Raw genomic sequence first — 15073 nt, forward strand, 5'->3', positions numbered from 1 at the left:
ATTTTTAGGTAAATGTGATATAGTATCGGTGGCTATTTACGTACTTAGTGCCAAAAAACCCCAAAAGATGGAAACATAATTTACCCAAATTAATATACATAAACACTTACTGCAATCTTACATTTTTATTGTGTTTTATTACTATGTAGTTATGTGAACTATAAAAGAAATAATACCATGAATTAATTTATGAATGTTGCTATCAATCACAAAACGACACTTTCTAAGTTCAATATAACTTTGTATCTCCCAGTTCTGCAGGTGGAGAAAAAAATTACATATAGTCGTATCAGGTTCAAAAAAGGGCAGCTGTAAACTACAGAGAATTGAGTTCGTTTTCCACGAAATTGATATTAACAATACAAGTACAACCAGGGTACAATAAGCTGTGCAAAATCAACACATGCTCCATATAGTACAATATCTAACGAGGGCCTGATGGTCGCGTCCCAGGTTTCTTGTCGGACGGTTTGAGATGGGACTTCCGGTTTGGGCAAGATGGCGGCGCCCAGCGACTAGCGTGGTAGTTCCTGGAGCGGATGAGAACTCGTTCGTAGTGGAGTGTACGAGATGTCTGGACTAACATTATTTGTTCGCGGTCTCCCCGAGGATGCCAATAGTGAGCAGCTGGAACAGATCTTCAGCGAGACCGGTCCTGTCAGACAGAGCTTTGTCGTGCGGGAGAGAGGTAGGAAAATAGGAAAAAGAACCGACGTGTCTTTGCGTGTGCATCTTTGTGGTTTTATTATTGACTGCCTAAGACACTCTGATTTCTTCAGGTTCTGTGTGATATATAACCAATCCCAGGCTGATTTAGCTACGGGCTTACCAAGTTCTTTCCACATACGGTGTGTTTGCTTGTTTTAGCAGGGCCCTCCTCACCTGCTGTTAATGTTAGTAAAATTGTCATATATATATATATAATTTCTTGTTTACCCATTGTACAGTACTGTGGAATATGATGGTGCTATATAAAACAATATGTAATAATTTGTCAATGTTTATTACTCTACCATTGAGTATATGTTTTTGAACTCATCTTATTGCAGATTATTTTACTATTTGTGTATCCTTCGTTGTCAGGTACAGAAAAATGCCGTGGATTTGGCTATGTTACGTATTCCATTCTGGAGGATGCTCAGAAAGCATTAAAGGAAATCAAGACTTACGATGGAAAGAAAATTGAGGTCCAGGTGGCCAAAAAGAAACTAAGGGACAAGGAAAAAAAAGGAAAAGTTAAAGGTGAGATTGTTATAACCAAGGCAATTTATTCATTTTATATTCCTCTGAGGCTGGTGTAACATACAGGTAAATCAGAAGAGCCTCGCTGCTTGTTTACATTCTTGGTGGATGCAGCCTGGCTTTACTGTGTCTACCGATCTTGCATGTGTGATGCTACATATGCATTTACGCTCTCCTGTTATAGTATTTGCTCGATTATAAGACGACCCCCCAAATCTGAATATTAATTTAGGAAAAAAAGAAAAAGCCTGAATATAAGATGACCCTATAGGAAAAAAGTTTTACCAGTAAATGTTAATTTATGTAAACTATTTTTTTTAAATAAAAGCTATGATTGAGAAAAATATTTTGGTTTTATTTCCTTCTATTTTCCAACCTGCCCCCCCTGTTATGCACATCTGCTGCAGAAATGCCTTATACCCCCTATATGCCACTGTGCCCCATTATATGCCTTTTAACCCTATATGCCACTGTGCCCCATGATATGCCTTTTGACCCCCTATGTGGCACTCTGCCTCAAGAAATGCCTTTATACCCCTATATGTCACTCTGGCATTAAGGGGGTTAAAAGGCATATTATGGGGCAGAGTGGCTTATAGGGAGGTTTAAGGCAATTCAGGAGGCAGAGTGGCGTATAGAGAGTTAAAAAGGCATTTCTGGAGGCAGAGTGGCATTAAGGGGGTTAAAAGGCATTTCATAGAACACTCTGCCTCCAGAAATGCCTTATGCCCCCCATTTAACACTCCCCTGCCCCCCCCAAACTTACCGGTGCTTCTGACTCCCCTGTCATGCAGCCGGGGCAAGCGTGTAGATGTCTACGCGATTCGCTAGCAGCGGGGGTTGTCTGCGTCCATCGCGCAGACCTTCCCCGACTGTCAGAGAGAATTCCCCGCACCGGCATTGGCGCGTTCCTCCAGCAAGAAGGGCTGAGCTGATCCTTGATGATGAGTAATTGAATGTGTGAGGAGCTTTTAAAGAAATACAGTTAATTATACATTAGACAGGGCCAGCCAGCAGTGCACAATACATCTTTAAATAACTTCAGAATACTATTATAAAGGACATTTAGGACAAATAGTTTTATAGTGGAACCCTTCAAACAACTTTGGAATGTAAAAAACAAACAAAAACAAAAAAACCCCTACTTTCCTCTTAAACCATTTTGGTAAGAAATTATCACCTTTTTGTTTACCTTGTGTTATGGATACATTGTTTTACATTGGAATGCATCATTAACAATTTTTTTTTTGCATCCAAAACAAGTTTTTTGAAACTCTTCTAGCTAATTATATATCCATTTATCATTGTTTCATTTTTATTTTATAGCAGAAACCGTTACGGAACCAAAGAATGTGAAAAAGTCTAATGAGATAAAAGCACACCAGAGGAAGGCCAGGCTAATCATCCGAAACTTGAGCTTTAAGGTACAGGAATGGATGTGATGTTTAATTTCTATTTTTTTAGTTGGTAGGTTTTGCCAGCAAAGGAGGAATATATTGCAATAACCATTTAAAGGACAAAAGTGGTTGCGGTATCAAACTCAACAATGGAGACAATGACATCGCTAGAAGATATGGATATTAGAATATGCCAAACATGGCAGTGGAAAAGGAAAATATGACAGCATAGGAAAACTAGTCTGCCCCAAAAATATAATTTTAATTTAATGTGTGTATATAATTAGAGATATTGGTAAAAAAAAAAGTTATCATCAAGGGTGTAGTACATACAGCACATAAAAGTAAAAATAAGCGTTTGGTTCTCAGCAGGTTTTATACAAATCCGGAACATAAATGTCGGTCTCCTCATGCTAGCTGGAAAGCCCGCTGACAGTAGAAATAAATGGATGGTGCAGCAATAAATAATTTAATTTCAAGACATAACAAAAAAAGGGGAGGGAAACCAGAAAACACCTTACATGTTTCATGTCCTCGGTTGCTTAATCATAGCTTGATGCTCACTACTGGGTAGATTTGAATAATGTACTTACTGGATTTCATAACAACCTTGTATATAGTGTGCTGTGTTAGTTAAGTGTTTTATGTACAGGATTGTGCTTTGTATTCAATGTGTGTCATGCTTTGTGTCTGCTTATAGTGCTCTGAAGATGATCTTAGGAGTCATTTCTCCACATTTGGGACAGTGCTGGAGGTCAACATACCAACAAAACCAGGTACAGCTGGTTCTTGAAATCAATGGCAAAACATGTACATATCGCATCAGCTTGTATTAAGTTGTTTTATTTTTATTTTATTGTTATAAAGACATCCTGATCTTAAGTGTTCCACATTTCTCATTTATTTAGATGGCAAAATGCGAGGGTTTGCTTTTGTTCAGTTTAAGAATATGCTGGAAGCTAGTAAGGCCTTGAAAGGCACCAACATGAAGGTCATTAAAGGTATGTTCAGTTTGTGTGTGGGCTGCTCCGTAGCACTTTCCTGGGACATGTGTTTAGAGCTGTTCTTTTACTTATTTTGGCTCATTTCTATCCTGACATGTATTTTAGGCTAAGCTCTTCTAATTTTCTACTTCATCCTATTTTATTTTTTTTTCTCTTCGGTCTTCCCGAACTTCTTGGTAACCTTATTTTATAGTACATAAGCTACTGTGCAGCTGTGTTACATTGATGTTGTGGCTTTACTTACAGTGGTCTATCTTTTACAGGTCGGACAATTGCTGTAGACTGGGCAGTGGCGAAGGATAAGTACACAGCCACTCAGGGGGTGGCTTCCACTGGTATGTGTAAATTTGTCTTAAATATGTTGAAATCCCAAGGTTCTTTTTTTCTTTCTTTCTTTCTTTCTTTCTTTCTTATAGTGCTTGTCATGTTCACGTTAATACCACCTTATATTTTCTAATTATTTCATACCATCGCTCAAATGTATCTTTGTCATCTTGGCTGCCATCAATAGCCAGGCAGATATCTGTTCTCCCTTAAGAGCAAAGGTTTCAGTAGCCCAGTATCTATTGTTGGTCCTACTGTTTCTATCATTCTACTTTAATATAGTATTTTTCTTTAACTTCTCTGGATGCTTTTACTTTTCTTCAGTGAGGGCATATATATTGGCAAGACACACATGAAAGCTACAAAATATTTCTTAAATATATGTGTAACTGTTCGTAGCAGATGTATACTTTAATAGCGTCTATTACATATAACTGATATGGTTCGTAATGGGCATCCCGGAATATGTGTTAATATTTTATAATGTTTTTTTTTAACGTAACAAAAGATAGCACTGAAGGTATAAAGGCTACTCCTGATGAAAATCAACAGGATGATAGTCGGTCAGAGGAGGTGGGAGACTCTGAACAGGAAGAGTCTGAGAAGGAAGAAGAAAGTGAAAGTGATGAGGAGGAGGAAGAGGAACACGAGGAGCAAAACAAACAATCAAAGGAGACTAAATCAAAGGAAAAGTGAGTGCAGGGCATAAAATAAAATTAAATGTCATGGTTTTGTCTTCAGTGATAGCGCTTACAGATCAGAAGTAAAGTTTTCTAATGGAACTCGGCCCTCTGTGCTATTCAAGGTGAAGTTGCATGTGCCATTCTTGCTTTGCTCATTCAGTGTCACAAAATCATTATTTATGTGGGCTTTAAAGCTCAAAGAATAGTTTTGTGTTTGACATCAAGACTTAGTTCCTTATTTTTAAACTAAATCTCGTAAGCAATTTATACTTATTTAAAGGCAGAAGGCACAACCTAAAGGCAGTTTTAATTTTCTTAAAGTTATAGTGGTGGAATTGATAGTTCTCCTTTTAGGTTTTAAATGGTTTTCTTGGTTGCATTGTTTTTGTAATATCAGACTTGTGAAGTCATCCCAAGATTCTCAAGACTCTGAGAGTGATGATAAAAGTAATGACAGTCAAAGCGAGGATGATGATGATGATGATGATGATGACGACGACGATGATGACGATGACAAATCTGCAGATTCTGAGTCTGAGAGTGATGAATTTGATTTGGATAATTCGGACACCAAGAAAAAAGGTATTGGTATCTGGATGTTCTCCAAAGTTATCTTTGGGTATTCTTTATAGAGTGTGTTGGCACATGACATGGTATTCTATGGTTGATGTAGAATTTGGACTTCTAGTGGCTCAATATAAATTGAAATACAAGAGAAGTTGTCTATGTTTTGGAGTAATGAGCGGGAGAGTCAAGTTGCTAAGCTACACATCAGAGGCAAATTAACTTTTCTGGCGTAGAGATTAAAACTTTTAGTGTACAGTGATGAGAGTGCATGCAAATGACAAGGCTTTACTATGTTTATCAGGTAAAAAGAAAGGAACCAAGGAAGAAGTAAAAAAGAAGCGAACTTTACCGTCTGATGTCAATGAAGGAAAGACGTTGTTCATCAGGTAAGTTCCATTTGTGCTAACCTTTTCTTTCATGTTTTGTACCATGCATTGTTAATGTTCAGGCTCTCCGCACTGAGGTTTATAAAGACTAACCCGTGGAATGTAGAATATAACTTAATGTTTCATAGCACCATTTTTATTGTGTGCTAGAAATGACTGATTTCTGGCCCTCTGTCTCTTCTGCGATAGAATTACTAATTTTTGGCTTTTCCCAACCAAGGAACCTATCTTTTAATTCTGAGGAGGAAGATCTGGAGAAGTTGTTGCTTCAATTTGGAAATATTAAGTATGTTAAGATAGTGCTGCATCCTGACACAGAGAATTCTAAAGGTCAGTAACGCTTGTTGTATGGAAATGTTTAGGTTTTTGTTTTTTTACCCTCTTGTACTCTTCGTGGAAGACCAGCTCTGGGTGTTTTGGGTGTGTTAAGGGGAAACAGTGGGGGGATGCATTTTAACAGTTAGTTTTTTTTCTGCATCTGTGAATCTACACTGCTAAGCAGGCCTGGTGATAAGCTCTCAAATTTATATCCTCCTGGTCAAAATTAGGGTGTTCCTAGTTGTAGCAAAAATGCTTAAGGCATGTATTGGCACCACTTTTAGTGCTAAAAAATGAATTTAGAAATGTTGCCAACCATGCAAATACCCATCACAGTATTCATTTTTGAAACAGCTTGGGCTTTAAGGTTCTGGAATGGCTTCTGCATATCTGGACACATTTTCATTGCTAATAGCTTGGTATATGGTTTATCAGTCCTGCGTTGTTCTGTTTTAGGTATTACTGTTAAAGTACTGTTGTCGTGTACTTTGGCGGCTTAATCACATAAAACATTGAAACTTTTTTTTTTTTGGTGTTACTTGAATAAAGTGAAGCATAATTTTACATAATTATTTCTGGAATTGGTTTCCACATGCAGTGTTAGGAATGCTGTTTCTAATGCTGCATTTAGTTATAAATTGTCAAATTCAGCAGAGTAGGTTGAACAGCACCTTCTAATCCTTATTTTATTCCAGGCTGTGCCTTTGTTCAATTTGTGGATAAAGCAGCATCTGAGAAGTGTTTGGCAGCGGCCAAGGATGATTCAGAGGTACATACATTTGGGATATATAATGGTAAAAGGGATTTTTATTGAAATGTCTTTTTGTATTGCTCTAAATAGTCTACATGGTATAAATGTCCCAAAAATATAATTCAGAAAGCTTTGCACCCTTATTGTAGAAGAAAGAAACTTTACACAAGAATTATTGTGCAGTCTGGCACAATGTTGTTGCTACTGACACCTTAACTAACTGCAAGCATGATTGTGGCCTAAACCATATGTTCCATTACGTTAAAGGAACATCTCAACCTCCTTACTGAATACATTTTTTGTGAACGCTAGTGCTTTTCCATGGCATCCAATTTGATATATTTGCTTCTTAGGTTTGCCAAGTATTGCATGTCTGAATGGAAATTGCTAGCCTTAGACTTATACCTTAATTCCTGTGTGTGTGTGTGTGTGTGTGTGTGTGTGTGTGTGACGGGCAAAGCATGCAAGAAAGGTATTTTAATTGTGGGCACCTAAACCATCACTGTAGCTTTTATCTGTTTACAAAGTGTGCCAATATATTGATAAAGGGTTGAAACTTTAAGCTATAGTTATGTTTGATATACACATTTTGTAGCAACATTTATTTATAAAGGTTATGACACATTGCCATCTGTAGAGTGACAGGGGCTCTTTGAGTACAGTCTGCTTCACTGTATCATTGTCCCTGACGTTTACCTTGTCTATTGGCATTCCCCAGCTAAATGCATATTCCTTTTCACAAAATATACAGATCTATTTGCTTTTGAAGGTATTATTGTATGTGCTTATTTCGGTTTATGCATGATTTTTCCCAGAATGGAGGACTTAGGCTTGATGGCAGGAAGTTGGCAATAGATCTCGCAGTGACCAGGGAACAAGCCGTGAAGCTGCGGGAGAAGACAGTCAGGAAACCCACAGGAGTCAGAAACCTGTACCTAGCCAGAGAAGGAAGTTAGTATCTACACTGAGCTTTATTTCACAAAAGACAATAAGGAACACCATTAGGAGCGATGATTGCTTAGTGTCCACTCAAGTCCAATCTCACAAGTTTTTTTCCAGCTCTTCTGTTTTAAAAGTTGTTTCTTTTTACAGTGATTCGTGAAGGAACTAAAGCTGCAGAAGGTGTGAGTGCAGAAGATCTGGCCAAAAGGGCTCGGGTAAGTGATGACCCAATTATAACAATATAGGGAATGTTTTCTTATTTGTGCTGGACAGTAAGATTTGGTATTTCACATAAGTTTTTAACCAACTTGGTCGTCATTTGTAGGACATATACAATTCCTAAAATTGGATATCATAAGTGAGCATATTTGAGCCTTGTAACATGGCCATCTTTTGTACCAAATGTGCTGTTTGGTAATAAAATCTAATCTGATCTCACACTAATAGGAGAATACCCATGGCAATTGACAAAAATACCCAAGTACATTACACATTGTGTTTTACTTTATTTTTGGTTTTGTCTTCAACAGTTTGCAGAGATTAAGCGTCAAAAGTTAAAGTTACAGCATATCTTTGTATCCAGAACCCGTCTCTGTGTTCACAACCTTCCTAAATCTGTGGATGACAAAAAACTGCGCCAGCTATTTCTGACAGGAGCGGGTGGAGGAAAATCTGTTAAAATCAAGGAAGTAAGTGGGTACCCCCATGCCTTGGAACATTGGCATTGGTATTGCTAGCGGACAGTGTCCGAATCTAGAACATTTGCTGCTTTAGCTCTGCTCCTTGAATTTAAAAACACTGTTTTGAGAGAAAAAAGGCTGAGGTAATTGCTGAAAAAAAAATGAGTAGATCAGATAGTTTGTTTAGCAGAGCTACACTTTTCAAGGCATTGCTATTTAAATGCTTGATGTTCAGAAGGTGATTGTGCAGGTTTTTTTTTTTCTTCTTCAGTCTTGTAATTCTTATTTTTGGACTTGGTTTAACTCATCGCTCATTCACCACATTCATTCTTTCTCCTCTAGTGGTAAGGTTCGGTACTGAGTCATCCAGCCAAAACGGGCAGAACCAACAGACACTAAATGTTTCTCAAATCAGTCTTCAAAATTTTAAAGGAGCAGTCAGAAATAATTTATGCTGATGCACCCTTTCCCTTAGTTGCAACAGTATGATGTGAGCTGTGGTTAGCTTTTATGTAGATTTTATGTCCATTCATTTGTCAACACCACGTTTAAAAATACAGAGTATAAAGTTTTTTTATTATTTTTTTTATTTCCACTAAGTGTCGAGTGATGAGGGATCTGAAAGGCGTTGGAGGGAATCATAAAGGCCAATCTCTCGGGTATGCATTTGTGGAGTTTGCAGAACACGATCATGCCATTGCAGCCTTGAGGCAGGTCAACAACAACCCTGATATCTTTGGGCCAAAGAAGGTGAGACATAGATTTGACTTTGAAAGGTGTGAAGCAGTTGGTGAGTGATGTAAATAAAGCAGCTATTAAGTGATGGTGTGGAGGGTGAATTTATTATATAGTAATAAACCAGACATGGCAAAGAGAGAATTTGTTCTCGCCAAATCTCAGGCAAGCACTAAGCTCCTTGAGAGTAGAGACCATTTTAATGTTACTGTGTTTGCTCCTTACTTGGCATGTTCTGGTTTTGGCTTGATCATAGTTACAATGCTGTACGTTTAGTGTATTTAGCAACTTTCTGTTTCTGAGAAATACCTAGAAGCTTTGTTTTGTTTTGGTTTTTTTTCCATGCAGAGGCCAATTGTGGAATTCTCTCTGGAGGACTTGAATAAGCTGAAGATTAAAGAGAAAAGGACACAGAGAAGCCTGGTAAGTTGACAAATATACCCTGCTTGCCCGGCCTTCTCTTGTATCAATCTCTCTAAGAGATTATGCATTGTATTATAAGGACATCATACCAAAAATAGTGGCCTTCCATTTTGCGTAAGCCTAAAAGGTGGGCTTACCTGCAATATGTGCAGTAACATTGACCTGTGTACATTCTTTACAGGAAATTCTAAGGCAGAAGCAGGCTAAGGCTCAGGCATTTGGTACTGGTCTGCCAGCTCAAGGGAACCCTACAAAGAAGGCAGTTGGTAAAGGAGGTGTCTCCATAACACAAAACGGTCCTGCTGCAGGGAAAAAAGGACAGCAAAAACAAGAGAAAGCTGCTACCGTTGAGGGTGAAAAGGCAAAGCCTGCAAAGGGAACCCATAATAAGAAACAACCAGCAGCCCCAGATGCTCCAAGACCACCTAAGAGAGGACTACCTGAGCATACTAATGAAGAGTTAACAAGTGGAAATCAGGGGGAGAAAGGCTCACCTGGCACTGCGGGATGGTCTGGATTTAAAACCAAACAAGAAGTGGAACAAGAGGAACTACCAGATGGGACCAAAAGGAGGAAAGTCCTACCAATGCCTTCTCACAAAGGTCCCAAAATAAGGTGAGTGGAGAATAAAAACATTTGTAGGCATCTCTTCTGTTTAAATGCAAGCATACCTGTTGCATTCATTTTGTTAATCTTAACCACATTAACCTAAGAGCACTTGAAAGAAAATAGTTTAAAGGGGCAGTTTACATCCATTCTAAAGTATGAAATGAATAGGACTGCATTTCGCACGCCCACAGGGGTCTGAACAGATCCCTGCCTACAGCATTCCCAGAGCCAGTGCTGGAGCTGACAAATATTATGTGCATGGAAATGTGTTCAGCTGAATACATCTTCTGCATGGAGAACAGGTGTGTATGTGTGTACTTGTAAGTGCTAAATGTATATGGGGGATTTTGCAGAATCCTCCCGTACATTTGCAAAGAAAATATGAAAATTTTAAAGCAGCTAATTAAATGCATTAAAGTTCATATGATGACTGGGAAGTACCATTAATGAATGCTTATCCCAAAACTGATAAATGAACATCATATTATATCCAAATTACAGATGGATACAGCAGCCATTCATGTGAGATTTAGTTCTTTAGGACACCTGTCATTTTATAACAGTTTTATCTTGTTTATAATACTTCTGGGACAGGGGCCATTTAAAATGAAATCTCGTAGTTCTCACAGACTATGGGATACAGTAAAAAGTTTCCCTATCCCATGGCAAAAAAATATTGAGATACTTCTTACCACATCCTTGCCTTTGTAGTAAAACTGTATGGGCCATTGGCCATGTACATTTTATCTCTGGGGACAGGGCTGTAACTCGGCATTCACGTTGCCTTTACCTAAGGGAACCTGGAGGGAAGGTTTACTTTCTCTCAGTACTGTTTTTGGTAGTTGTATTATCTTGCTTTTCAGGCTTCGTGATAAGGGAAAAGTTCAGCTGTTGCCACCAAAGAAACCAAAAACACAGAGGCAGAGCCGGAAACAGCGTCAAAGTGTAACTGCTGCAAAACAGGTGAGTCTGAACATTTGTATTATTGAAACGGAACCTGAAATTTAGTTATGATGCTAGAACACTAAGCTTTTCTCCCCTTAATTCACATGGACTCCATGGTTCAAAAGCTTATAATGAGTAATAGTATGAGAGTAGGGCTGCAACTAACGATTATTTTAATAATCGATTAATCGGCCGATTATTTTTTCGATTAATCGATTAATCGGATAAAAAAAAACAATATGCAAATTTTTCGTTTATTTAAAAGAATTTTGCATTGTGCCCCCACCCCTTTGCACTGTGCCCCCACCCTCACTCTGCCCTGCATCCCCACCCCCACTCTGCCCTGCACCCAGTCTCACAGCCTGCCCTGCACCCAGTCTCACAGCCTGCCCTGCATCCCCACTCTGCCCTGCACCCAGTCTCACACCCTGCCCTGCACCCAGTCTCACACCCTGCCCTGCCCTGCACCCAGTCTCACAGCCTGCCCTGCACCCAGTCTCACAGCCTGCCCTGCACCCAGTCTCACAGCCTGCCCTGCATCCCCACTCTGCTCTGCACCCAGTCTCACACCCTGCCCTGCCCCCCCACCCCCACTCTACTCTGCACCCAGTCTCACACCCTGCCCTGCATCCCAACCCCCACTCTGCTCTGCACCCAGTCTGCCACCCTGCCCTCCCACCCCCACTCTGACCTGCATCCAGTCTCCTGGCCCCACTCTGCCCTGCACTCACATCCTGCCCTGCATCCCCTGCCCCCCCACCCCCTGTGCCGCGGACCCCCCACCCACTGTGCAGCGCACCCCCCCCCCACTGTGCAGCGCACCCCCCCCCCCACTGTGCAGCGCACCCCCCCCCCACTGTGCAGCGCACCCCCCCACTCACTGTGCAGCGCACCCCCCCACTCACTGTGCAGCGCACCCCCCCACTCACTCTGCCGCGCACCCACACACACACTCTGCCGCGCGCACACACGCACACACACACACACACACACACACACACACACACACACACACTCTGCCGCGCACCCAGTCTCGCACATAAACATTCGCACAGACAATAGACAAAGAGTACTTACCTCCGCTACGAACTTGTTCCACTTCCAACTTGATAGTAGACGCGCGTCACATCCGTCGTCACGTAGCTTGAAGAAGGCGGAGACTGCAGAGCGTGGAGCAGAAGCGGGGAACGCTGGCGGAGGTAAGTAAAAGGAGCCTAGTGCTCCAACGACGAATCGATCACTCGATTAATCGATAACGGAAATCGTTATCGATGATTTCCGTTATCGATTATTATCGATTTTATCGATTCGTTGTTTCAGCTCTATATGAGAGTATGTCCCTGAACAGTTGGCTTTCTACAATTGGGAATGGCTGATCTTTAGAATACATTGTATGAGTTGGAAAGCTTTCTTTCAATTTTATTGATGTAGTTCTCTACATAAGCCACAGAATGACCTTTCAGTTAATGTTTTATTTTACTCTTTGTAAAAATAATCTTTTTGGTCTGTTAGAATTAAGCAGTGTTTAACAATTATGTTGTGAAATTGTGTGATGGTACTTGTCACTAATGTTAGCATCATCTTTTCAGGTGAAGAAGCAACCAAACAGAAGCCAAGCAGAGACTCGCTTCAACCAACTTGTAGAACAGTATAAACATAAAATTTTGGGCAAGTCTAGTGCCCAAACCCCCGTGAAAAGGAGCAAGTGGTTTGAAGATTGAGGGTTTTTTTTTTTGTTATCAAATGTAGATACACCAGACCAGATATAGCAACTTAGTGTGTTTGCCACTTTACAAAGCGATAAGTGGCCCAGGACAATTGTTTTCATGTAATTTTATCATTCTGTCATCTGAAGTATGCTCTGAGGTATCTCTCAAGACCACTCTACTTGTGTATTGAAATGTACAGTAACACCCCTGTATCTAAATCAAATTACCAAAAAAAGAGAGTAGTGCGAGGTTCAGCAAGTCGGCAGTTGTCAGCTGTTTTTAGAAGAGTTAATGGATTTTTGTCTTCCTAAAGGGGTTTCCCAGGGGTGGGATGTGACCGTGCTAGGGCTTTGAGAAACTGACTGCTGTCAGAAATTATTGAAATGGCTGTATGTTGAATGCCTGAGGTTGGCACTGACCTTATTATTCAAAAGCAGAATATTGTGCAAAAAAAAAAATGGTTCTGTCAAAATATATTTCAAAAAGACCAGCACCGAGTCACCTTGCAAATATTTTGGAATGACGTAAAAATGCTAGCATGTTTGACCCTCTGTATAATCTGTCCTGGCAAAAATACAGTTTTTCCTGTTATGTTAAGAGAAACAACCTTAAATTATCTGTATTGATGCCTTAGTTCCTTTTTTTGTGTGAAATATCATCCAAATTTGCTATGATAAGCTGACATAAATGCTCTATTCTTAACAGACTGAATCTGGTATTGATGGTTTAATAATGTTCTATATTTTATGTAGCACACCCTTTTGCAGAGAATTGCCTTTCATGTATGTATGTTTAAGACGTTTTATAGCTAATTTTACTGTGGGGTGTTTTATATAAATCTCTTCAATATGAAATAGTTGATATTTTTACTGTCACTGTTTACCATTAAAATACCAGAAACCCAGTGCATTTTTGTAGCCCATCTTCCATTATCCAGAAATACAGCTTGCAACATGTTATCCCATGTTAACATATTCCAGTGTTGCTTTAATATGTGGCATACACACAGACTCTAAATCTGCTGATAAACTAAGTTTATCGAAACCTTTTGATAGAAAAGCCAATATTGTTACATAATAGTGTTACATAATAAAAGTGTTACATAATATTACAGTATACAACATTGGTTATTGCTGCATCTGGCTTCCTCTTGAAGAACACAGCACAGAAAATACCATAAGAGATCTGCACTATCTCTACCTTAGGAAGGGAAGCCTACTACTTAATATGGAGCCAGACTCGTGCAAATCCTGAAATACGTTTTTCCTCCATTGATTGAAGGTTATTGCCTGTGGCATCCTTGGCAAAAAAAGCTTCAGAAGAACGTAGGTAGGGTCACATTAAGTTTCATGTCCCCTATATATATTTCCACTTTGACTGTATTTAGTGATGAACAGAGCAGTGGTCAAAGTTGGGGTGTTGAATGGAAGCAGAGTATTTTTGGGGGCATGGAGTATGTATTTTTATTGTCTCTGTATATCACTAAATGCTGTTAAGACAAAGGGACAAGGATCACAAGAAGCTCACCCACAGTTGCAGCTATACTAGTCTAAAGCAAAAAACTTTACCCCCCCCCTCCCGGAAACGGCATGGTTTATTTGAGGTTTGAGGAAAACCTAACCAGATCAAAATGTTGTGGCACAATAAAAATGAATAACTTTTGCGGCTGTCACGATGGCAATACCACCCCCCCAAATTTTCAAGGCGTATCACCTATTTCTGAAAAGTAGTTATAACCTGTTAGATAATACCTTTTGTAAACATCTTTTCATTTCCTTAAATGCAGTTCCAAGACAAAACAACTGATGTCACTAGAGGAACACAATTAAATGTTAAACTGCAAACAAAAAAAAAAAATGAGTAGTGATTTAATGTCATGCACTATAAATAATAAAATCTAAGATCATAAGTAAATGCTGTTAAATAAAACAATAGGAACAAAATGAGATATTCAGAATTCAAATGGGATCTGTGTCAGATATACACTGAATTACGTGGGCACTCCTAATTGTTTAGGTGCTTCAGCCGCCTCCATTGCTATCTCAATAGGCGAACATGGGCAGTAGAATGGGTCATATCAAAGAGCTCAGTGACTTTAAATGTGACAGTTTATAGGATGTTACCTTTGCCACAAGTCAGTTTGTGAAATTTCTGCCCTGCTTGCTCTGCCCTGGTCCACTGTCAGTGCTATTATTGTGAAGTGGAAATGTCTAGGAATAAGAGCAGCTCAGCCACAAAGTAGTATACTGCAAAGGCACATATGCCAAGATCCTGCTGGAGTGGTGTAAAGCACACCGCTACCAAACAATGGAGTAGTGGAAATGTGTCCTCTCCATATTATTATATCAATATCCATTA

General features: G+C 39.5%; 1 protein-coding gene across 1 annotated transcript; it reads left to right on the plus strand.

Moving 5' to 3' along the window:
- The first annotated feature begins 470 nt into the window (after positions 1–470).
- RBM28 (RNA binding motif protein 28) lies at positions 471–13619 on the plus strand. Its single transcript, XM_053462600.1, has 19 exons — positions 471–688; positions 1084–1242; positions 2569–2666; positions 3340–3415; positions 3548–3640; positions 3907–3978; positions 4476–4659; positions 5048–5232; positions 5519–5603; positions 5824–5933; positions 6617–6690; positions 7488–7623; positions 7765–7829; positions 8145–8303; positions 8895–9044; positions 9378–9452; positions 9634–10067; positions 10925–11024; positions 12596–13619. Exons 1-19 carry the CDS (start codon positions 571–573, stop codon positions 12725–12727), a joined length of 2505 nt encoding a protein of 834 aa, XP_053318575.1. The 5' UTR covers positions 471–570; the 3' UTR covers positions 12728–13619.
- Positions 13620–15073: the final 1454 nt, after the last annotated feature.

The sequence above is a fragment of the Spea bombifrons genome, chromosome 4, assembly GCF_027358695.1.
Source record: "Spea bombifrons isolate aSpeBom1 chromosome 4, aSpeBom1.2.pri, whole genome shotgun sequence".
Classification (NCBI taxonomy): domain Eukaryota; kingdom Metazoa; phylum Chordata; class Amphibia; order Anura; family Pelobatidae; genus Spea; species Spea bombifrons.